This window comes from Canis lupus, chromosome 10 (assembly GCF_048164855.1).
Source record: "Canis lupus baileyi chromosome 10, mCanLup2.hap1, whole genome shotgun sequence".
NCBI lineage: Eukaryota > Metazoa > Chordata > Mammalia > Carnivora > Canidae > Canis > Canis lupus.
In genome coordinates, this window is record NC_132847.1 from 19,133,324 (window position 1) to 19,158,783 (window position 25,460).

Here is a 25,460-nt window from a genome sequence, read left to right on the forward strand (position 1 = left end):
GAAGCTGAGAGTGAAAGCCAGACCTCTGGTTAAACTGGAGTGAAGGTTAAATTCTTGACTCCACAGGAACTGATCTCTTCTGTGCTTAAGAAACATAACTTCAGTTCCATTTTCTTTTGGTAAACTCAAGGAAATTTAAATTGACTGCAGTTCTTAAAATGGTGTGGTTTCATTTTTCATATATTATTTTATTAATCTATTTCCTACCTTTCTCTCTACCAATTTAAACACATTTGTACTGATGCTTGTCAAATGCATTCCTTTATATAGTCTACTAAAAGTCTTCAATATGCCTGAACACTGTGTTCACTGAACACACTGAACACAACAGACATAGATTCCTGCTCATGTACAGTTTATAGTCTGTTGGGGAAGACAGAAAACAAACCACATAATATAATAAACATTCCATACTCGTAAGTGCTGAAGAGACAAATTAAACAGGAAAAGAAGATTGTGTGTGTGCATGTGTGTGTGCATGTGTGTGCATGTTGGGAGGGATTTTTGCAATTTGAGAGAGGGTAGCCAGAAAGGGCACTTTGAGAATGATATTTAGGGAAAGACTTGAAGGAAATAAAAGAATGAGTCGTGAAACAATCTGATGTTCAAAATGGAAGGAATAGAGGTGCCTGGGTGGTTCAGTTGGTTGAGACTCCAACTCTTGGTTTTGGCTCAGGTCACGATCTCAGGGTTGTGGGATTGAGCCCTACATAGGGCTCCACGCTCAGCAGGGAGTCTTCTTGAGATTCTCTCTCTCCCTCTCCCTCTGCACCTCCCCCTCACTCTCCCTCTCTCTAAAATAAATAAATAAATAAATACATCTTTTTTAAAAAATGGAATGAATAGCCAGTACAAAGGCCCTCGGATGGTTACATGCCTGCTGTGTTTGAGGGACAGCAGTGAGACCACAGTAGTTATAGGGAGGTGAGCAAAGACTACAAACAAAAGACTATTACTGTTTTAGCTTTAATGGGATCACTTTGGCTCTATTGAGAATATATTACACCATGTTAATGCCAGTTTATTTTTGGTTGAATTTGGAGAAATTATAAATTTTCTTCATATTTTTGTATTTTGCTTGTTTTTTTTAATACCATTCACTCTGTGAACCATTCAGAACTATGTTGTTGCATGACAATGTATTCTAAGACTAAGTATTCATAATAACCCAACTCTGTGTAATATTATATACATTATTATATGTATTTATGTATATAAATAGATATATATGCCTTATAGATATGCATGCATAGTCAATATTATATATATATAATAGATTTATGATTTATGTGTGTTTGTGCTTTTCTAGGGTCTTCTGTTTAAGAAAGCAGAGAAACCAACCTTTCCTGATGGTGACAGAGAAATGAGCCTCTATTGTGTAGCTCGAAGCAATGTATATAATGTTGAGGGGAAACTGAATTGCAATCATTGTACCCAGGGCTCTAGTTTAAGCTCTACCACTTTTTGAGTTTTTAATTTTGACAAGTCACATTCCTCTGAATTAACAGAGAGAATAATTTTTGTGTTCTCTTTCCAACTTCTAAATTTATAAATGTGAATATACAAAAGCATACAGGTAGTGTATGGGCAGTGTCTGAGTCACATAGGTGTGGATTGCACAGTGCTGGGGATTCATTTCCCTAGTCAATTATGAATGGGGCTCCCTGCAGCTCTGCTCTGGATCCAGATACATAGCTATGCATGCACATATACATTTAGGGGATATAAAAGTGGGGATCTTTTTTTTATCTGTGTTATGATGATACAGCCATTTTTATAATCTTGTGGGATCTCTTGAAGGCAAGAAAAAAATAGAAGTCCCTCTGGCTGAACCTTACTACTCAGACCCTGACTAGGTCTAGAAGATGCTGTGATATATTGAAATTCCATTTGTATCATAAAATTACCCAATTTGTGACCTGCAAGACCCCTGTATGTGATAAGAGGCACACTGAGGGGTGATTTGGTATATATTAAACCTCATCCATGAATGCAGTTGACAAATTAATATAAAAGAAATAACACTAACGCTGATATCATTAGTTGCTGAGCAAATTTTTCAAAATAGAAAACATGTTACAACAGGAGATGGATAATAAACAGGGTTCTCTTCTTGTTTGACTGAAATGATAAATGTCGTTCTGGAACTTCTGGAACCTTTCTTTTTACCAGTCATTAGGCAAGTGTCCAGAAAGCTGTTATCCCAATTACAAAGACCAACAAGATGCAAGCTTGCATGTTAATATAGAATCACAATATATTTTGTTTTGCTACCTCTCCCATTGGCCCACATCTTAGATGGCACAGTTGCCACCTCTTAGAGTGTGTTTGTAATTAAATTAATACTGCTCTTAGGCCAGTAGCAGCATCTGGCCTATAGTAGATGCTCAATCAACATCAGTTGCTGTCATTTATATTCTAATTCAAATAATGAATTGTGATTCTAATTACATGCTGATTTTGCTGAGATTAAAAACCAGGGATGTTTGTGTCTAGTCTTTGATGATAAATAATACTGCATTTATCTCACTAACTTTATTCATCTTCTCCCACATCTTTGTTCTATATTTATTCATTTCGTCCTTCCTCCTCTTTTGTCTCTCTCCCTTCTATGTGTCCTCCTTTATTATTTTTTCTGAATTTTAGATTACTATTTTCTAGTTCACCTTAATGAGATTGCTTATTTAATTGATCAGGGAAACCTCAGTTTTCTTACAGATGAAATGAAGGGGTTGAGTTGAACCCATCGGCAGTTTTTCATCCCAGGGTCATACTTTAATGGATAGGTGAATCTGCATGACATGGTAATGCGGACATTGCAGGAGTAGGGTAGCTGGACACATTTAGGGACAAGGAGAGATGGGGGACAATTAGCTTGTTTCCCAGTCTGATGAGCATGTTCTAATGAATTTGCTATCTCACAGCACACCAGTGCCCAGAAGTACTGAGTGTTACTTTAGGGACATGAAGGTGAAAGGCCTGGGCAAAAGCTGAAAAGTCAAGTAGGCATCCAATGCCTTTTCAAGGGATCATAAATTAAAAATAGACAATAAAGTCCTTGTATTCATGTAGTTGACATCATTTCAAGGGATTTTTTTTTAAATGTTATTTATTTGTTTATTTATTAGAGAGAGACCAAGAGAGTGCATGAGCAGAGGGACAGAAAGAGAGGAGAAAGAGAATCCTAAATAGGTTCCATGCTCAGTGTGGAGCCCAGTGTGGGGCTGGATCTGATGACCCTAGGATCATGACCTGAGCCTAAACCAAAATTCAGTCGCTTAACCAGCTGAGTCACCCAGGTGCCCCTCGAGGGATATTTTTTAATAATTGCAAAAAGTAGAAGGCAAGAAGTATTCCTCTTCCCTAGAGTTAATAGAGAAGGTAATTGAGAGCAAGGATGCTTAGAACCACTCATTCAAGAATAATATTAATGTTTTGCTAAGGTAATGTGCAACAAAAAAGTGAAATGAAAGTAAATGCTGGGATACAAGTGCTGTTCACTAAAACCTTCAGTTTTGATTTTCAAATACATACTTAATTTGTTATCAGTAAAGTTTACTTGTTTTCATAAATCTGCCTCCTAATTCCTTATTTCAATTGTCTGAGCGTATACTCTACTACCAGTAGATGTCAGTACACAAATATTTTGTTGCTTTTGTTTTTATTGTTTGTTTTATTTTTCTTTTGCAGCTTCTTTTCACTTTTGACTTGATAAAGTATGATTTTCAAAAAGATGAACCCATCAGAAATGAACAGGGCTGGTGCATTCATGTGAGAAAAGGTAAGATTCTTGCATTTGACCATGTCTCTTCAGGCAAAAGTTTCTGAATTTCTATTCAATTACTACTGAATATAGAAAAGAAAGAATGAGACACCTAAATCTAGGAAACGAACAAGGGGTGGTAGAAAGGGAGGTGGGTGGAGGGTTGTGGTGACTGGGTGACAGGCACTGAGGGAAGCACTTGACGGGATGAGCACTGGGTGTTATGCTATATGTTGGCAAATAGAACTCCAATAAAAAATATATACAAAAAGAAAAGAAAAGAAAAGAAAAAGAAAAGAAAAGAAAAGAAAAGAAAAGAAAAGAAAAGAAAAGAAAAGAAAAGAAAGAATGGCTATTACTTATATGTAATGGAATTTATTTGGAATTTCAATGCAGGTAGAATAGTTTCATTATCGATAGTAGGAGCCCCAAGTGGGTCACTTGGATGGTGAGTTACTATTGTTTAAAACAGATTACTACGGTGTCCTGTTTTTCCTAATCCACTACCTCTAGTTGTAACAATGGCACTAATGTCCTCTATCACCAAGATATAATATGAAAAAGAATGCCTTAGGGATCCCTGGGTGGCGCAGCGGTTTGGTGCCTGCCTTTGGCCCAGGGCACGATCCTGGAGACCCAGGATCGAATCCCACGTCAGGCTCCCGGTGCATGGAGCCTGCTTCTCCCTCTGCCTGTGTCTCTGCCTCTCTCTCTCTCTCTCTCTCTCTCTCTCTCTCTCTCTGACTATCATAAATAAAATTTTTTTTTAAAAAAAGAAAAAGAATGCCTTAGTTATCATTCTAGGTATAGTAGAAAGTCAAGCAGGCTTATATTTGTATCTGGGCTCTCACCCTTTAGAAACTGTGCGACTTTGGGCAGGCCACTCAAGCTGAGTCTCATTTTCTTCATATGTAGAGATGACAATATTTATTTTGTCAGGTTGTTGTTGACAATGAAATGAAGTGTTATATGCAGAGCTCTATGGAGAGCCTATGGAGAGCTCTATGGAGAGTCTGGCTTGCTTGCTATACACCCTTCTCTTTTCTACCAAGGTAGACTTTCTGATAATTTTTGGTTAGACTCTTAGCTTGCTGCTGCATATAATCAGTCTAGAAATATGAATGTAGATATGTGCATTTGGAATTGTTTAGAGACTCACTCTGAATAAATCAGGCCAACATTACTTTTTGCTGTCTTCAAAATATGCTTAGACTACATTTCAGAGATGAATTCATTTAAATCTTTTCTTCAAATGTGGAGATAATGGTTACAAACCTGGTTTGTTTGTGTGTTCTGGTAGTTGGAAGCTTAGAAAGAAGATAGGGCTTATCTATTAAAAAATAAATTTCTTTTTCCTCTAAATTTCAAGCCTAATGGCATTTATCACATATTTTTCCCTAATTCAACTCTATAAACTGTGTCCAAGAGAAAAGCTATTTCTAAAAAGATTTTAAAGAACTTTAATTATATAGAAAATATATATTTTCTAGTGTGTTTTTTATTTTATTTTGTTTAAGATTTTATTTTTTGAAGTAATCTCGGCACCTAACATGGAGCTTGAACTCACAACCCCACGATCAAGAGTTGCATGCTCTACTGACTGAGCCAGCCATGCCTCCATAGTGTGCCTCCATAGTGTGTTATTTATTGCATTCAAGTTAATATCTGACATTGGAACTTCAATCTCAGAACTGCTTTTACAAACTCAGGGTTTCTAAAAAAAGCAGATTGTCCCAGTTCCAGGTGGCTCAATTAAGCAGCCAACTCTTGATTTTGGCTCAGATCATGATCTCAGGATCCTGGGATCAAACCCCACATGTAGGGCACCACACTCAGCGGGAAGTCTGCTTGAGTATTCTCTCTGTCTCTCCTTCTGCCCCTCCCCTGACTTGTGCTCCTGCATGCGCACTCTCTGTCTCTCATATAAATAAATCATTTTTAAAAAAGGCAGATTGTCCCCAAACATTTGCTTTAATGTTTTGCAATTCTCATTATGAATTACTCAATATTTTTTTCCGCTAATGATATTGTGTCTAGCATACGTTTGCCTAGAACAAATAGATAAGAAACACTGTGATCTTTTTAAGCATTTGCAATAATTAGGGAAGAAATTGTCAACTTGTGTCTTGAAGAAGAAAAACAAAGAACATAAATTTTAAGGGAAACATGAGAGACTTGGAAATTTCTGAAATAGAGGGAATGTAGCCTGAAGGGCATATGTGTTGGAGTCAGATGAACCTGGTTTAAAAACACCTATCTCAGGAATACCTGGGGGGCTCAATCAGTTACACCTCTGAGTCTTGATCTCAGCATGGAGTCTGAGCCTTTATTTTTTATTTTTATTTTTTAAAAGATTTTATTTATTTATTTATTCATTTATTTATTTATGAGAGACACAGAGACATAGGCAGAGGGAGAAGCAGGCTCCATGCAGGAAGCCCAATGCAGGACTCGATCCCGGGACCCTGGGATCATGACCTGTGCTGAAGGCAGCCACTCAACAACTGAGCCACCAGGTGCCCCAAGCCTGAGCCTATAAAACAACAACAACAACAAAACCCTTCTCCAACATTTGGCAACTGTATGACATTGAGCAAATTACTATCTCTTTCTTGGTTTCTTTACCTGTAAAATGAAGATAGTATGAGGGCATGTGTTACAGGTCTGGGATAAGGATCAGATGGGATACATAAATATAAGTGCTCAAAATAGTGACTGCTACCCAGAAAGTGCTCAGGAAGTGTAACAATGGCGAGGATGATGATAACGATGAAGGTGTCAGTAATGACAGTGACAACGATGAGCTTCTGCAGTAGCAGAGCAGACTTGGCTTGACCAGAGGCAACTGTATCTTTGAAAGCCAGGATGTTCAGAAGGAGCGGGAACAGTGAGCTTTGAATATTGTTAAAATAACATAATAGCTTTATAGCATGCTGGAATTAACCCCATCTCATTAATCACTTGGTTATTGCCTCTCTTCACAGGGGGCAAAGCAAGTCAGCAATGACCTTGGAATGTTCTAAGGCAGTGATTGCTGCTTCTCTGTGTCGTCCACCCTTCTCTTGGAAGTAGATTTTTACCTTGCAACTTGCTGGGCAAAATTCTGAATAATTAGAGTAAATCTGATCTAAAAAAATTTTTTTAAAAGACTTTATCCATCTATTCATGAGAGACACACAGAAAGGCAGAGACATAGGCAGAGGGAGAAGCAGGCTCCTCTCAGGGAGCCAGATGCGGGACTTGATCCTAGGACCCCGAGATCACAACCAGAGCCAAAGGCAGATGCCCAACCACTGAGCCACACAGGCATCTCCTGATCTAAAATTTTTCTCCAGATAATGTGTCTACAAATAAGTAATATGAGTAACTCTCATGCCTCATCTCTCGCTGGTTGTGGATTTCCACAGTACTCCATAGGAATAAAACATTTTCTTAAGCTTCTAATAACTTCTAGATCAGAGATAATATTGCATAGAAACCTTGCTGCAAAATCATAGACTTGAATTTGAGTTCTAGGTCCATTCCTTTCCATCTGTTGGTCTCCGGTAACTAACTTATTTCACCCTTCTGGGTCCTGGATCCTTCTCTGTGAAATAGGGATTTTAATTACCAATTTCAAAGGATTTCTGTGAAGAATCAATAGGATGACAGTTGTAAGGGGCTCATGGGGCTTGCTACATAGTAAAGGTCCAATAAATACTACTACTATCATAATTTTATTAAGATTTTTATTATGGTTATTTATTTAGTTGTCATTATTCAGTGTTGAAATCTATGTAACTTAAAAGAAAAGTAGGGGATCCCTGGGTGGCGCAGCGGTTTGGCGCCTGCCTTTGGCCCAGGGCGCGATCCTGGAGACCCAGGATCGAATCCCACATCGGGCTCCCGGTGCATGGAGCCTGCTTCTCCCTCTGCCTGTGTCTCTGCCTCTCTCTCTCTCTCTCTCTCTCTCTCTCTCTGTGACTATCATAAATAAATAAAAATTAAAAAAATATATATAAAAAAAAAGAAAAGTAGCCTTTGATCTATCCACCCAGGATGTAAAATAAATGTAATATACCTTGTTTACCCTTGCTTTCTTTTTGTTAGTTTTTCCAAAGTATTTTGTGTTTGTGGCAGTCTATGAAATGGTGTGCTGGATGCAGGCACCCAGAGTGAATATCAAATATAATAAAAACAAGTTAAGGGGAAGGTAAGCAACACTGGTTGTGTTGGTCAGATATAATCTGAATACATGCATGATATGTGTACTAATAGTTTTAATCAAATCACTGAAAAATACCTTTCTCTCCCAGGAGAACCTGGGCTTCTCATTTCTCGAGTGAATGAGAAAAATCCCTTCTTTGGTTACGCCGGGAGTAAGAAGCACACAGAAAAGAAACTACTTTGTGATGTTTTTAAGAAGGGAGATGTTTACTTTAACACAGGAGACTTAATGGTACAAGATGAGGAGAATTTCCTTTATTTTTGGGACCGTATTGGAGACACTTTCAGGTATGAAATTGCATCGAGTGTACTGCTTCTGTGATTTTTTTTTTAAGATTGTATTTATTTATTCATGAGAGACACACACAGAGAGAGAGAGAGAGAGTCAGGGAGCCTGACGTGGGACTTGATCCCGGGTCTCCAGGATCATACCCTGGGCTGCAGGCGGCGCTAAACCGCTGCGCCACCGCGGCTGCCCAACAGAGCATCTTTCTATGCACTGGCCAAGTGAAAGGCGATTACTATATTCTCTCCCTGTGTCTGTTTTAACCTTCTTCTGTGATTTTGAACCATGCTCCAAGCAAGGCTTGGTGGAAACAGTATAGACCACTTGGTCTTTACCTTCAGGGCAGACAGAGTGCTTTCATCTCAGTAATGTCTCCCCATTTAAAAATTCATTGGCTATCTGTTTCTAGATTGAAATCTAAATTACATTTTGATGTCGATTTTTATCATTATTTAAATAAATCACTGTAGAATATAAAATAAGTAGACAGATGTGATGTCTAAATGGCAGAGTTGAAACAGAAGCCAGTGTGGTCAAGTATGGTCTAATTTTTGACCAAATGATAAAAACAATGAAAGAGCAAAAGTTTCCTTTTTTTACATTTTGCTTCTTAATTCCTTAAGATTATTTTAGGCTTATGAAATTATTTTGTTTTACTACTCGATGACTATTGAATAGTAGAGGACATACAGGAGACATGCAAAAAATGTTTGAATGAATAAGTGAATCATATTTCCTACTTCCTCACTTTCTTGTACCAACTTATGTGCTCACTTTATATAAAATTATTTTGATCGAAGTAACATATTCAATACATAATTCAAGTACATTAAATGAGCCAAAGGGGTTAATCCCTAGAAATTAAAAAGGGTCAGTACATTGAGAGACAACTATAGATTTCCTTTCATTTTTTTTCTCTATCATTAGAGGTAGGCAATGTTTTGCAACTAACTGTTACAAGAATTCAAAATGATGGGAGGGGGATCCCTGGGTGGCGCAGTGGTTTGGCGCCTGCCTTTGGCCCGGGGCGCGATCCTGGAGACCCGGGATCGAATCCCACGTCAGGCTCCCGGTGCATGGAGCCTGCTTCTCCCTCTGCCTGTGTCTCTGCCTCTCTCTCTCTCTCTCTGTGACTATCATAAATAAATAAAAATTAAAAAAAAAAAAAAAAAAAAAAAAAAAAAAAAACAAAATGATGGGAGGAGCACTGGGTGTCATACTATATGTTGGCAAATTGAACTTCAATAAAAAAATATTAAAAAATTAAAAATAAAGAGGGAGTTATCGTTACTTTCTTTTTATGACATATTATAGGAAAACATAGTAACCAGTTTATACCAATGAATCACAGATAAAGTAATTTTAACTAAAACAGCAATTCTGATTTTGTTGACTCATCAACAAGTGCTTCCTTACCTTAGAAAGGCCTTTCATTTCAAAATTGCCATTATTTTTGGTTACTAGGTGCTTGCACAGAACCAAATGCAGGGCGCTAAAATGGAAACTGGGTACTGCTTCTTCAAATATAGGTGCAGTGATCTAGAACTTGTTTTTCATTTAGGTGGAAAGGAGAAAATGTTGCCACCACAGAGGTTGCTGATGTTATTGGGATGTTGGATTTCATACAAGAAACAAACGTCTACGGGGTGGCAGTGTCAGGTATGAATATATTTCATGTTTGGGAAGAATTATCAGAGTAGAATGTGCCACTTTTCTTTACTTCTGCAATGATCTTACTAATTCAACATTTCTTTTTTTATATACTAAAATGAATATCCTAGGGTGCCTGGATGGCTTAGTTGATTAAGCATCTGCCTTCTGCTCAGTTCATGATCTCAAGGTTCTGGGATGGAGCCCACATTGCTTGCACACTGTCCTGTTCTCTGTCTGTCTGTCTGTCTTTCTCTCTCTCTCTCTCACACACACACACACACACACACTGTCTCTGTCTCTCTCAAATATATAAATAAAATCTTTAAAAAACTAAAATAAAATAAATATCTTAGTTTTTTTTTTTTAGCAAGTAATGCCCTAGACCAGGCTAACAAATGCCATGTTCACATTAGGTATCAACTTAATTTTAATGGATGTGAGTATTTTTAAGTAAAGCTTAAAAATTCTGGTAACTGACTCACTGATTGAAAATAGTTCTAGCTTTTCAATAGTCTGCTCTTTATGACTAGAGTTTATGCATGCCATTAAACGAGAACATGTTCTAGTTTAAATGTTTAATAACACTGACTTGTAGTTAAGTTGAATCTTTTCCAAAAATAATTTTAAAACCTGTTTGACTTCATTTACCTTTGTAAATATGCATTTGAGGATTGTCTCATGATGGTGAGAATGGTAAAGAATAGTAACCAAATTGAAACTATGAGATAGCTGTTTTCCTTTGCTGTTTTGTTTTGTTTTGTTTTGATAAATGACAATATTTTCCAATTAATGTTTGTGGATGCAGGGGACACATGGGGTGAGAGTGTTTAAATGGGGGAGGAGAAGAAGGGGACGTTTCCTCTAATAGACCTTGGGTGCTTTCTATTCTGATCCCCTGGAAAAATCCATAGGTGGATGAGCACCATGGTGGAATTTGATATGGAAATACCAGTCTGGTTTTAAAATTTAAAAACAATATTGCCTTTTATTTTTTACATTGACCCTTGACATGAATATTTGTCTGAAATATAGTCACCTTTAAATAAATGTTTCCTTTTAATATTTTACATTAATGGTGGTAGAATGAAAACTAAGGGTTATTTATGGTGTTTTCTAGTCTATCTATTCCATTTGTGTAGTGTCAACAATTAAGAATAGACTCTACCCTCCCCTGTTCCTAACTTGTTTCTGGGGAGTCAATCAAGTGCTCAGAGAAGGACCCACTTGTGTCTGCTACTGTTGCATTGTTATTGCTTTGATAGAATTAATGTCTCTGTTTGCAACAATTAGTATGTAATTAACAGGATCATTTTAAAAATCACGTAATACTTGTAAAATTAATGCTCTTTCAAACTTTTTTTCAGATTATGAAGGAAAAGCAGGAATGGCTTCTATTATTTTAAAACAAAATAAGTCTTTAGACTTGGAGAAGGTTTACGAACAAGTTGTAACATTTCTACCAGCTTATGCCTGCCCACGATTTTTAAGAATTCAGGTAAGTTTAGTGTTTGAATTTCTAAAATTCAGGTAATTTTACTTAACTAAAGATTCAACTTAACTACAAGCCCAGGAATCCAGGTTTAATCACAAAATAACATTTTATCTTTTAGATAATATGTGTGTTTTATTTGTATTAGAAAATCTCAACAACAATGAAAAGCATTGGGATGCTAATTTATGCCATATTTGAAGCTTAATTATAGAAGGGAACTTGATGAAATGCTAGGGAGTCTTTGTCTTTGTCCTAATTATAGAATTGCTTTCTTCCTCTTCACTCAAGACCTCAGAGATGCTGGCAAGCTGAAACTACATTTTACACAAGCCTTGTGATGACACTTGATGCTCTGTGCCTAAAATTACATTCCACCAAGCTGACATGAAGGTGTCCGCGGGGTGTGTGCAAAAACTAAAGGCAAATGGCATTTTTTTTTTTAAGATTTTATTTATTTACTCATGAAAGACACAGAGAGACGGAGACATAGGCAGAGGGAAAAAGCAGGCTTCCTGTAGGGAGCCTGATGTGGGACTCAATCCCAGGACCCTAGGACCTGAGCCAAAGGCAGACACTCCATCACTGAGCAATTCTGCTTTTAATTTTTATCTTCATTCTGTCCAATCTCCCCCTTTATACTTTTAGGGAATTCTGATTTATTTATTTTGAGAGGTGGGTACTCTCTTGTTAGGTTACCAGAATAAAGTATAGTAAAAAGAAAAGTTGACTCAGCTACTGGATAAATTTGCCTGGATGGCTCAGCAGTTAAGCACCTGCCTTCGGCTCAGGGCGTGATCCTGAAGTCTGAGGATCGAGTCCCACGTTGGGCTCCCTGCATGGAGCCTGCTTCTCCCTCTGCCTGTGTCTCTGCCTTTATCTCTGCCTCTCTCTCTCTCTCTCTCTCTCTCTCTCTCTCTCTGTGTGTCTCTCATGAATAAATAAATAAAATCGTCAAAAAAATTTTGCTTGCTCATTTATTCAGCCATCTATGTATTTAATATTGTGTACACAAAGCTAGTACTTATCTCTTAACATCTGATCACATAGGACTTTTCTGGATACATTCATCACATCACTGTTAGATCCCTAGTGGATCAATCGATGGCATCATATTCATCCCTAAAGCATTTGCCGAGCAATCTTCATGGCCATGTCACCGCTTAGCCAATGGGACACATCATCTGAACTGTCATAAACACAGATTTCATTTACATAATTTTTTATTTTTAAGAGCTTTTGTATACATTGTATCAGATTGTTTTCATAACAATCCTCTGAAATATGAAAGGTAAGCAGAAGTATGAAGCAGAATTAATCTATTTTCCTGTTGAAATTTTTATTGAGATCATGGTAGTCATGCTATTGTAAGAAATAATACAGAGAGATCCTCTGTGTAGCCATTACTTGATTTCCTCCAGTGGTGACATTTTCCAAGACTATTATAACCAGGACATTGACGATGATATAATCTATCCATCTTATTATATTTCCTGCTTTACTTCTATGTGTGTGTGTGTGTGTGTGTGTGTGTGTGTGTGTGTGTATTAAGGTCTATACACTTTTATCACCTGTGTTGTTACTTCATTCATCAATGCCTGCGGTCAAGATATGAACAATTCTGGCAGCGCAAGGATTTCTTTTTTTTTTTTTATAATATGGCTTTAGAGTATATTACCTTGCCCACAATATTGCCATATATTTTTTAAAGATTTTATTTATTTATTCATGAGAGAGAGAGAGAGAGAGGCAGAGACACAGGCAGAGGGAGAAGCAGGCTCCATGCAGGGAGCCCGACGTGGGACTCCATCCCAGGTCTCCAGGATCACGCCCTGGGCTGAAGGCGGTGCTAAACCGCTGAGCCACCCGGACTGCCCAGCACAAGGATTTCTCATGTTTCCTTTTAATAATCACACCCAGTTGCCTCTTCCTACCCTAGAAATAATATAGTTTAATGAAGTAGACAGTTGATAGTTTAAATAATATCTTCAATGATTTTCCCCTAGAGCAACTTAAAATTCACTTTAATTAAGCAGAAGAAATACTTTGGCATAGAACTACTCTAAAAACCTAAATCAATCTTATACAAACTCAGAAAATACTTTAGCATCATTAAACAACTAAAGAACTAGAGCTGTGGCTGTTATATTTATTATACTATTTGCTATAATTAGCACAATGCATGATGCTTACTTGGCAGTCACAATGTTTAATAAATGATATAATAAGCAGTCCAAAAGTTTAAGTCACTTCTGACAAAATGAATTAAGCAACTATTTTATCAAAATCCATTTAGCACAAATTTTAAAAAAAAGATTTTTTTGCCAATGAATTTACAAAAAAAATGTTTTTTTAAGATGTATTTATTTATTCCAGTGGAGGGGAACAGAAAAGGGAGAGGACGAGAGAGAATCCTCAAGCAGACTCCCCACTGGGCTCAGAGCCCAACACAGGGTTCCATCCCAGCACCCTGGGATTGTGACCTGAGCCAAAATCAAGAGTCAAATGCTTAACTGACTGAGCCACTCAGGTGCCTTAAATTTACTAAAAAAAATTTTAATATGGTATTACTCAATATGAGTAGGATGAGGTAACTTGATCCTTTCATTCTGCTAGTGGAAACAAACTGTTATAACCTCTCTAGAAAACAGTTTGGTAAGTAAATAATTAGGCTCTTAGAATTTACATATATTTTGACTTAGTAATTCCATTTCAGAAATGTATCCTTAGAAAGTAATCAAAGCTGAACAAATGCTATATATAAAGATGTTCTACAAAGCATTGTGTATAGCAGTAAAAATTTTTGATATTCTTTATTAGTTAGAATAAGAGTATTGTTAATCAAAATATTATAATTAGATGAGATCTTATTAAACCATTACCTAATGGTTTTTATTAGCTAATGAAAAATTACCCAACCTGGAGAAATATACCTGACGTATTATGAAGCTCTTCTGTATGTTTTTTAGATTTTATTTATTTATATATTAGAGAGAGAGCACGTGGGCAGAGGGGAGGCGTAGAGGGAGAGGGAGAGAGAGAATCCCAAGCTGACTTTGTGCTGATCACCTAGCCCCACAGGGGCCGGATCCCATGACCTTGACCTGAAATGAAGTTTGAAGCTCAATGAACTGAGCCACATAGGCACTACTAGAGCTGTTTTATTTTTTTAAGCTAGAACATCAATTATATAAATACATGAGCTTCTAATTTTCTAAAAATGAGAAAATGAGTATGTGTTTCTACACAGTCAGATCTAATTCTGCGATGACAGTGTGGAGAAGGGAGAAAGTAGAAAGATGAGATCAGGGAAGGAGGTTCAAAGACAATTTGAGTATTGAATTAGTCCAGAAGGATGAATAAAAATGGCCAAGTTATTCATAAAACCTTATAAGGATCTCTACATGTCATCTAGTTTAAAACAGGTTGCTTCTTCATGCCTGACACTGTCACAGAGATATCCACTTTATCTCTTCAATCCCTTAAAGCAGGGCTTCTTAAACTTTCTAGATTTATGGCATCTATAGAGTCTCAATAAGTATTTCCTGGCATTCGTGGGCCAACCAAATACCTAACCTTTAATTTATTGAGTAATTAGGTCAAAACAAATTCATTAAGTATTTAGGTCTAATAAATGAGTTGCTGCTTTAAAAAAATGCATATAAATGGAAAGAAAAAATACTTTTATTTTTAGACAATCACAAGTACCAAAGAGATGTAAGAGGAGCATTCGACAGCTCCTCAAACACTGGCATTACGTTGGACTGCACAGGGCCAGCTGAATTCCTTGTCCCACATTGATTTGGGGCTGTCTTTGTCTTTTATCACAACAACCACTTAAAACTCTGTTTCACAAAGATATGGCATCATTGAAAAGAATGTGTCACAAACTAATATTGGAACTGTGAATATTGGAACTACTTGAGCTAGTAGTTTGCAAGTGGTGACCAATGGATTGTACTGGGTTTACCTGGAAATTTTAAAATATACCTTAGAGACACTGGAAATTCACTGAGGTACCACAGAGCACCTCAGTGCACAGTTTGGGAATCCTTGTTTCAGGTCATCCTTTACTTCTTCTGGTCTTTATATTATAGTAATCTGTCTAATGGAATGAAATGCTCTCTTTCATAGGTTCTGTCTTCTTGTTGTCAATAGCATTCTCTGTATATGATATTGTGTTGACAGTGGATTAAAGAGATAAGCTTGCTGTGTTTTAGGCATGTCTATAGTCAGTTGTAATTCATTTTCAACAATTATAATTCTTATACATTGCCTGAAGTTCAGAGGTATAGCAAGCTAAAGATTCCAGTGCTCTAGAGGGTATTTTTAAAGTTTCTAAAGTTAAATTATTAATAGGAAATAGTGAGATGGTCACTGGATAAAAAAGTGTTATAATTAAATATTACAGTCTCTCTTCTTGAATATTCTATTTATATGTTTTAGATAATAGTAAATGATTCCACTAATCCTGGTAATTACTTTGTAGGAGAAGATGGAAACAACAGGGACATTCAAACTACAGAAGTTTCAATTGGTGGAAGAAGGATTTAGTCCATTGAAAATTTCTGACCCACTTTATTTCATGGATAACTTGAAAAAATCTTATGTTCCATTGACCAAAGAACTTTATAATCAAATAATGTTAGGGGAGATCAAACTTTAAGATTTTTTTTTACACATGGGATTTTCATATGTTTTCTTATGAGAAGTGAGGAAAGTGTGTGATTCTTTAACTTGATTTGGGGGGAAGGAATAGACATTAACATATGCTGTGTTTTCTTAGTATACAACTTTTAAGTAGGAACTTTCATTTGTTTCAGTTCATAACAAACTTTAGTTGATTATTTGTTTTACCTATTTAGGAGTTCAGTGCATAACTAAATATTTGCTTTAATTGTAAGGATTCCAAATAATCCATAAGTGGTTGACAATTTAGAAACTCACTAAAAATGTACTTTTTGCTATTTAAAGTTTCTAGTTTTGAATAAATGGCTAAATTTTGTTCAAATGTTTTATTTTTATGTGCCCCATCCTATGACTCAATAAAATCATCTTCATTAATATGTGTTTTGAGGTTGTGTTCTGATGTTTGTGACTGTAAACCTCCAGTCAGAGGAAGCTGACTGATCTGATGCATGCATTCCTATATCCCTTACTGAATTCCTATTCCAATGATAGAAGAAAAAAATAGGAATGTTATACAGCAAAGCAGAAAAACCGGGAAGCCCAAAACATTTAGGAATGTTTGGAAGATACCAGCAAGGAATCAAATTAGTGATAAAATCCAACAGAGCTGTAGAAACCACTAATGATACAGAGAAAGAATGGACTAGAATAGAACACAGGTATTAACACCAAGATCAGAGTCAGAAAAGGCTTTGGGTGTGAACAGGTTTGTGAGCTATTAACTGAGAAATGTATTGTGGGGATATTGTAACACATACAATTGTACTTCTTTCAATCTGGAAGCACCAGGCTCCAGGTTTGCTTCAAGCTAGAGCCACATGAATGACTCTTAGCAAAGCAAGCTTGCTTACACAGGAGGGGGTTGTGGAGCTAGGCTAAGAAGTGGAGCAGAGCCCAGCAGGAAGCTCCTTTTGCCCATATACCTAGCTCCCTGTAGGAGGAGAAGGAAAGTTGGCTTTGCCTCATGTCATAAAGCTTATTTTGGTTGGAAGAGGAGTTGCAGATACTGTAGTTCCTTTTCGTCATTGCTAGGAAAACAAAAGTTATAACATTAAAATATTTGTTAAATGTGAAGGGTAAGCATAGGTAGCATAGAAATAAAACATCAAACTTGGGCAGCCCCAAGTGGCCCAGTGGTTTAGCGCCGCCTTCAGCCCAAGGTGTGTGATCCTGGAGACCTAGGAACAAGTCCCACGTCAGGATCCCTGCGTAGAGCCTGCTTCTCCCTCTGCCTCTCTCTCTCTCTCTCTCTCTCTCTCTATCTCTCATGAATAAATAAATAAAATCTTTAAAAAAACAAAAAACGTCAAACGTTAGGATTAAAAAACTGACAAAAAGTAATTGATTTTGCAAAAATTAAAAATTTTAAAAGAGAAAGTTTTTAAATAAGAATGAATTAAGTAAGTCTAAGCATATCCATTCTCCCACTCTATGTAAGAGGATGGATGAATGATCTTAATTTAAAAACTATTAAGTGAATGAGTAAATTGGCACTTAATTTTTATATTGGTGATTTGGTGTTCTTCACCTTTCCCATTAAAAATCTGTTTTGCCTTTATGTACATATTTTTAATTTATGGGTGCTCTTTACTGCAATAAATCTGAATGAACATGTTTTCTGCTGACTCATAATTATTTAAAATCTTTAGAGATGAGCTTATACTGGTGAATGTAGCATACATAACTCACTCCCGTACCCATACCTTTCCTGCCAAATCCATTACAGTAAAAGACAAAATATTATGAAGACAATAATCCACTAAAAGATTGGGGGGGGGGGTGACAAGAAAGGCTGTCTTCAGTAGATAAAACATTATCAGAAGTTACTGGAAAATAGAAAACACATGGGACCACATTATTAAAGAAACAATGGATGAGGGAAACAAAGCCTCACACTTAAGCCACTGAAAACTACTTTAAAGGCAAAAGAAACTCCAACCACATTGAAAACATATCTAAAGACTAAGATGGGCCCTCTGTGTAACTGGGGTAATTAATTGCAGAAAATTGAGATAATGAGTTTCTCCGCCTTTCCCTTGATTATAGGAAATTTCTATCAGCACACAAAATAACTCATGACATAAAAGAAAGAAATAGAAAATAAGACCCTATGACATTTAAAACTCCTTGAAGACAAAAGATTCTGAGGATTAAAGTTTTTAAGGAGCTTGAAACTACAACAAAATGTCTCGAAACTTGGGGAAGGAAGTCGCCCACATGTATTATATATTAAGAACATTTGCCAAAAAAGAAGAAAAGGAAGAAGAAAAGAAGAAGAAGAAGAAGAAGAAGAAGAAGAAGAAGAAGAAGAAGAAGAAGAAGAAGAAGAAGAAGAGAAGAAGAAGAAGAAGAAGAAGAAGAAGAAGAAGAAGAAGAAGAAGAAGAAGAAGAAGAAGAAGAAGACAACGACGACAAAGGGGAGGAGAGTATGAAAAATTGAATTCCTATCAAGATCTAACTAAATTCACTAGGACAAAAGCAGAGGGTGAGGAGGCTTTCTTATTTTAATTTCTAAAAAATGAAGTCCTTAAGAGAATATAGAAAAGAGAGGATCTAGAAGAATGGGTTTATGCCTTGAATAGAAAGTCTCTGGTCTTAGAGTCACAGAGAAGCGATGAGGCTATTTCAGAAACAGAATGATTCCAGTGACTCCAACTCTAGCAGGAAATTAGTGAGAAGGACATTGGGCTTCTAGAGGGCTGGGGCTAGAAATAAGGGGCATCTCAGTGGCTAACTATGGATCTTTGACTGGGAGCCAGATAAAACTGACATTTCCGGAGACAGCTACGTGGTGGGTACCCCAATGCTCCCCCGCCTCTCCAGTGTCCACAGCACACTCTCAAGGAGGTGGACCCAAATTTGAGGGAAATGATAGATAGAAGAGAAGCCAAAATTGCCTGAAATTAAGTGCTGCCATCTTGCCCTTCGAAATGGTAATTAGATTAATTCTGATTCAAACTGAAATTCAATTCCATAGCTTTTAATTCTTGATATGGAAGAAAAATTGCGGTAAAGGATCTCGACAGATACTCAGAGAATTGTCCATTGATTGTGCTTGTTAGGGTCTTCTAGTATGATTCATGAGGCATTTCTCTTAGAATTGGCAGAGATTTTTAGCTCTTTCTACCTGTTTATGTATTAGGGCTGGAATAGATAGAGCAGCCAAGGCTTCCATGTTCATGATGGACAGGAACAAGAGACCCAAACCGGTAATGGGTAGGTCAAAGACAGACTTATGCTGACATCGAGCTGCTGGATTTGGGAGTGGAATTATGTAAGTCATTTGCTATCTTTTTTACTATGGCTTTTCTTTGTGCTATTTCTTGAATGTACTATTATCTATGAGTGAACATCTGAGCCAAAAAAAATGCTATTTTCTGCAGACATAAGTTTTATAAATTGTCAGTGACATAATGGAAAATTAAAGCAAATTTTCCATATACTAAGAGCTACAGTATTGAGACTAGATATTATATCCTCATGCAAATGAGCTACAAATATTAAAGATAATATGTGAAAGCTTATGCCAAAAAGGCAATAACATAATGAACAAATCTCTGTCAGGGTAATTTTTAACAGACAAAAAGGCAGTTCTTTCTTAATGTTGCCAAGAAAACCAGTAAGGGAAAAATATGAACCATTTGGTTTATATCAAGGATAGTGGTCAAATCTACTACTGTAAATCCTGTACTAGTCAAATAGTTTGGTGATCGGTAAGCAAGCCAAACTATTATGTTTAAAAAAGAAGTCTATGAATGGTTGATTTTTTTCGATCTGCCTCAAAATACCTGACTTTGCTCTTTAATTACCTTCATACACTATTTAGACCAGAAAGAGAACATAATTTGAAGCTCTTATGATCTGTGTGCTATGAAAACATGAAAAGACATTTAGATCAGACAGGGTTTTATAGTAAATGGGGGAAATTTCCACATATGAGAAGAACAAAGCATTAATACAGATTTCTCATATGTTTCTCTTAGGCTTTAGTCATTCACTCCAGACTAAAAAAAGACTGTGGGCTATAACCCACAGATAACCCCAGTCTTATCAGAGGAAAAAGCATGAAATGTCAATTGAGAACACTCTACAAAACAAGTGATTAGAACTCCTCAAAATGATCAAGGTCAGTAAAAACCTGCAGGTGTCTATGCTTGGATCTATGTTTGGAATCTAAAAGATTGAGCAATTTTAAGAAAATTACTGTTTTTGTGTAGGAGAGACGTCAGACTAACATATTCTATAAACTCTGTAGAACAGTGATAATCGTCTCTCTTAATTGATCGGTAGTGTCTTTAATTTCCTAAAAATTTTTCTGGTCAAACAGTGGCTTCTCTCTACTGGCCCACCCTGGAGATCTAAGTTTAACACATAACAAAATATTCTTTTAATATGCGATTCCTAGAAATTAAATTCACTGTCACCTTGACATTGCCCTGTCCAGTGTCCAGCTGTTACAACTTCTTATTCAAACTCATGAAGAAAGTAAAACTGAAGTCAGGACTTTCTGTGTTCTGTTCTCTCACAGCCTCAACATTTAATTTGCTATGTCACCTTTGGCAAATCAGCTCGCCAAGCCTTATTTTGCTCACCTGTAAAATTGAACTTATAAGTCTACTTTCCACAAATGTTGTGAGGATGAAATGAACAACAAACGTGAAGGCCCTGGATACATTCAATTAAAAAAAAAATTTTAAAAAAAGGTTGTTGTATCTATCTACTAAATATGCATAATATGGTTAGCGTTTGTTTTGCAAAGAGAGAGATGGCCATTTGCTATCTACAGGATTAGATTGTGCAATACTATTTCTATTGAATAAATGAACAGACACATTTACTTAGAAATACTAGTATTTAAATTTAGAGCTGTATACTAATTCAAAAAATAAATGAATTTATTTATTCATGGAAATGATAAGAGATAAAAGCAATGGAATGGCAATGGAAAAGATAAAAGATAATTCATCCTCCCATGGAGACAGGACTTAGTAGAGGGTTACATTCCAGAAAAGGTGGCTGGCTACCCAAGCCTCACTAATCCAAACGTGACAATAATTACCATAACTAAGCAGTAATATTCCTTCATATTATTCATATTATTCATCAAAAAGCTATCTAGGTGTTAATCAACAAATTAATACAGGAATGAATAGCATACAGTATATTCATTTACCTTTATTTGGCAGAACCCAGGGAGAGGAAGTGTGCTTGATTGGGGAGCTTGCAGGAGCAACATGGGAAGGAAAGAGTTGGACTTAGAAATTCTGAAAAAGGCTACTTGAAACTCCATACTATGGGATAGGTGACTGGCAAGATGCAGTAGAGGTCTCTAATAGAAAAAAAAAAAAAGTCTGTAAATGAAGGCCAATGTTTAACTCCCTTAACCTATCTGAAATGGTGATGATAGTGAGGGGGATGATGATGATGGAGAGGAGGAGCAGGATAATTTCCTTCTGTCATTTGTAAGGTTTGTGTAGTTGACTTCAGCTTATTGAGGTAGAATTGGTTGATCTTGATATTCCTTTTAACAGTGGCTTGTTAAGAATGGTGATCAGACTCATATTCTCATTAATGAGGCACCAGGGCAAGTTTTCTGGGGCTTCCTGGGAAAGTCCTTCCTTACTTTTAATGGAGAACAATGGAAACCCAGACTCTGCAGCCAGATGTGAATGAGGAAACAGGTTGCCTTAATTGTTGATAGCAGCTATATTACAATTACATGGAGATTGAAGTAAGGGGGAAAAAAAAACAACACATACAGAAACGTGGAGTTGGCCATTGCAGAGAAATGGAGCAAAATCCCAAATCAGACCACTCAAGCAATTTGTTCTTCATCTGGACTTTTAGTTATGGGAGGCAATAAAATGCCTTTAGTTTGAGTGGGGTTCCTGGTTACCTGTCATTGAAACTATTCTGATGTGCTACCTAGTAGGAAACACATCAGGGACTTTCAGGAAAGCTGCTAAATCAAGTTCAAAGGTAAGTCAAGTACAAAGTCTGACATTAGCAGTAGTAATCGTAAGCCAAAACCAGAGGGGAAAAGGATAATAAAATTAGAAATGACTATTATTATGAAGAAATAATTTATAAGCACAAATTTTATACTACTTACCTTATGTAAAAAAATTATTTTCTTGTTGAAAGAGAGGGAGCACAAGCTGGGAGGAGGGGTGGAGGGAGTGTGAGAGAGAGAATCTTAAGAAGCCTCCATGCCCAGTAGAGCCCAACTCAGGGCTCGATCTCACAACCCTAAGATCATGACCTGAGCTGAAATCAAGACTGGGATGCTTAACTGAATGAGCCACCCAGACACCCCTGTCAAAGATACTTTAAAAGATGGATAAATAACTCTCGTATGCCAAAATAGATTGCATGAGTAAGGATATCTCTACATTGGTTCGCTGCTCTCTGGGTATCAGTGGCTGGCAGCCTATTTCCTGAGTACCAGGATCATGTGGGGTCAACCCGTGGCCCAGGTGACACATGCTCAGGCTGCTAGTTTCATATCGCTCCTCTTATGGAATCATAGCATTTCATTCTCCATAGAACTAAGTGGATTATTTTCTTATGCCAGGAAATTATAATGCACTTATGGGCTAGTGCCTGGATTCTTTCCTTGTTACTGTGTGGAATAAAATTTGCATTGTATTTTGAAAATACAATTGTCTATGAAAGCACAAGCATTACTTTCGTAGCAATACAAAAATATAACTTTAAGAAAAACAGAAACTCAACTCCCTTTCATAATATTTGGCAATATCTGACGTTTAGGATTGAAAGTCTTCAATAAGAAGAGAAGATGATGAGGATGAATTCTCTGTATTTTTTTTTCACTTTTTCCTGAAGTTAAAAAAAAATTAAGATTTTCTTTTTTTTTTTAATTATCTCCACACCCAACATGGGACTTGAACCTACAATCCTGAGATCAAGAATCACAAACTCTGCCAACTGAGCCAGCCAAGTGCCTTTCCTAAAGGTTAAAATTTGCAACTACCATGTGACCTGAAGAGGACTTGTAAAAATGTGAGTGAATTCTCTTTCCAGCACATTTCATTCCTCATTGCATTTTAAAAATCTAAAATTTAACTTATATCAGGAAAAATTACACAAGAATTAAAAAGCTGGTTAATTAACTAACCTTTTTCTCCCTCTCACCTGAGTAGGTAAATTCCAATCCTAGTCTGGATTTAACTCTCTGATCCTACGCCCTCTCAAGTATACCTATTTCACTTCAAAACTCCTGTAATTTCAAGAATAATTTAAGTATTTCCCCTCCATATAGTCACTCTGGCATTTGATCTTTTTCTTGTCTTAAAAGTTTGAGGCTAACACTGCACATGTAATCATATCCCGGCTGTCCAAGGAACCAGTCTTTCCCCAGTTCCCTTCCCTCCTCACCACCCTCCCACCCAGCCAGGTCATGGGGCAGCCTTTACCTCAAAATTGGCCTGTTACTACAGCAGACCACAGAGCGAACAAGTCAATACTCAGCTTCCGAGCTTCAGAAGCATAAGCTGCAAAGTCAGAGCCACTGTTTCCTGTACCTGGAGGTAGCGTTCAAGGTTGCCAGACTAGAATTGGGGATGCGTTGCTGGCAGGGGATCCAGAAGGTTTACATATTAAGGTGTGAGTCCCAGGAAATGGGCTCTGTGCCCGGGCTGATGTCTGAGGCCAAATACTGGGAAAGAGAAGAACTGTGGAAACCCTAATTACAGCAGTAGTTGGGGGGATATATTCTGAACCCCAGTTCAAGTAAAGTCCTGGGAGTCAGCACGACCTCAAGGGCCCCTTTATCCAATGTGGTGTGGTGTGGGTTGAACTGTCTGTGGCATGTCTAGGCAAAAGTGGTCTGAGGTAGCCTGAGAGGATTCTTGGGCCTGCATGCTTTGGGAGCCCAGCCAAATATTTTTCCAAGCCTTTTGGAGGGGCAATGTAGTAATGGTAGAGTTGAAACAAAATGCTTCAAAGTTGGGGAGGAGGCTCAAATGCCACGGATGTGCCACTGGCCTGACCTGCAGACTAGATGAGAAATGGGAGGAAGGACAGGTCCAGCCCATACCAGCATCAAGAGAACAAAGGGACCAAGGCCTGGTTTCCCTTCTGGTGCTCCTGCATCAGTAGCCTAATGCACTCGCTAGTCACCACTCATGTTTTTCTGTTTTTTCCCAAGTTTACTTCATTGAAGAAGAGGGATTGATTACTTCTTTGTCATAAAACTTACACAAATAGCATCTGCCCACTTATGCATCAGTTCAGGATTTTAAAAATATGTGTCTGTCCCAAATAGAACAATGAAACAGGGATTTGAGTTTGCAGAAAAGGTTGAGACAATTTAGGGCATCATGTATATAATTACTCGTTTGTAAGATTTTTATAAAACCACCTTTGCTACTCTTGCTGCAGCTTAAAATTGCAATATATTGAACATTTAGCTAAAAATAGTGCTAGAATGTAAATTCTGTAAATGATTATAGTGTCGTTCATACTGAGAGATGTTTCATGAGAAATATGAGCAAAAGTAAAACAGCTTTCAAATGTTGCAGATGGTGATGTTTATTATTCTTTCCTTTTGTAACTGGTTTGTTTCACTAAGCATAATGTCTCAAAGTTCATCCACGCTGTAGAATGTGTCAGAATTCCCCTCGCTTTGTAAATTTTATTTTAATTCCAGTAGAGTTAACCAAAAGTGTTAAAATAGTTTCAGGTGTACAATACAGTGATTCAACAATTCCATACATTACTCAGTGCTCATCAAGGTGTGCTCATGATCCTCTTCAGCAGATGATGTTGAACTGAACATTTTGGAAAGCAGATGGTTTAAAACTTTAAAATGCATGATACAAATGATAATTTTTTAAAAAGCAGTTTTAAATACATTTTTGCTAACAAAACTTCATGAACAGATACAATAATGGAGAGAAAACATTTGTTGTACCAAGACTTTATTGAGTTTCAAGGTTAGGCCTTTTCCTATAACTGTAATGTGAATTTTTTTCCCCCAGGTTTTCTGAACCTAAAATTTTTATTTAAAAAAATTTTTTTTAAGATTTTATTTATTTATTCATGAGAGACACACAGAGAGAGGCAGAGACACAGGCAGAGGGAGAAGCAGGCTCCCTGCGGGGAGCCTAATGGAGGACTCAATCCCACAACCCCAGGATCACAACCTGAGCCAAAGGCAGATACTCAACTGCTAAGCCACCTAGGTGGCTCAGGACACCTAGGTGTCCCTGAACCTAAAATTTTTAAAAATGAGGATATAGTAACAGTACAAAGTGGAGAATATCTGCATTATCCAGAACAGTCCCTGGCCCATAGATGGCCCATAGAAACCACCTTTATTTGATGAATGATTACTCTCTCCTTCTCTAAAT

The 25,460-nt window shown here is 37.0% G+C and overlaps 1 protein-coding gene across 3 annotated transcripts in view; it reads left to right on the plus strand.

Annotated features, from left to right (window-relative positions):
* Positions 1 to 20,467, plus strand: part of SLC27A6 (solute carrier family 27 member 6) — a 73,306-nt gene extending 52,839 nt beyond the window's left edge. For 2 of the 3 annotated variants that reach the window (XM_072840877.1, XM_072840876.1), the window contains 5 exons: positions 3,691 to 3,781; positions 8,059 to 8,257; positions 9,817 to 9,914; positions 11,273 to 11,403; positions 15,887 to 16,461. In XM_072840877.1, coding sequence (XP_072696978.1) covers positions 3,691 to 3,781; positions 8,059 to 8,257; positions 9,817 to 9,914; positions 11,273 to 11,403; positions 15,887 to 16,063 — 696 coding nt within the window. In that variant the 3' untranslated portion in view covers positions 16,064 to 16,461. Of the gene's footprint in view, positions 1 to 3,690; positions 3,782 to 8,058; positions 8,258 to 9,816; positions 9,915 to 11,272; positions 11,404 to 15,886; positions 16,462 to 18,132; positions 18,572 to 19,228; positions 19,361 to 20,069 lie in introns of those variants that run through there. The other variant, XR_012037841.1, reaches the window with a different exon arrangement.
* The last annotated feature ends 4,993 nt before the right edge of the window (positions 20,468 to 25,460 follow it).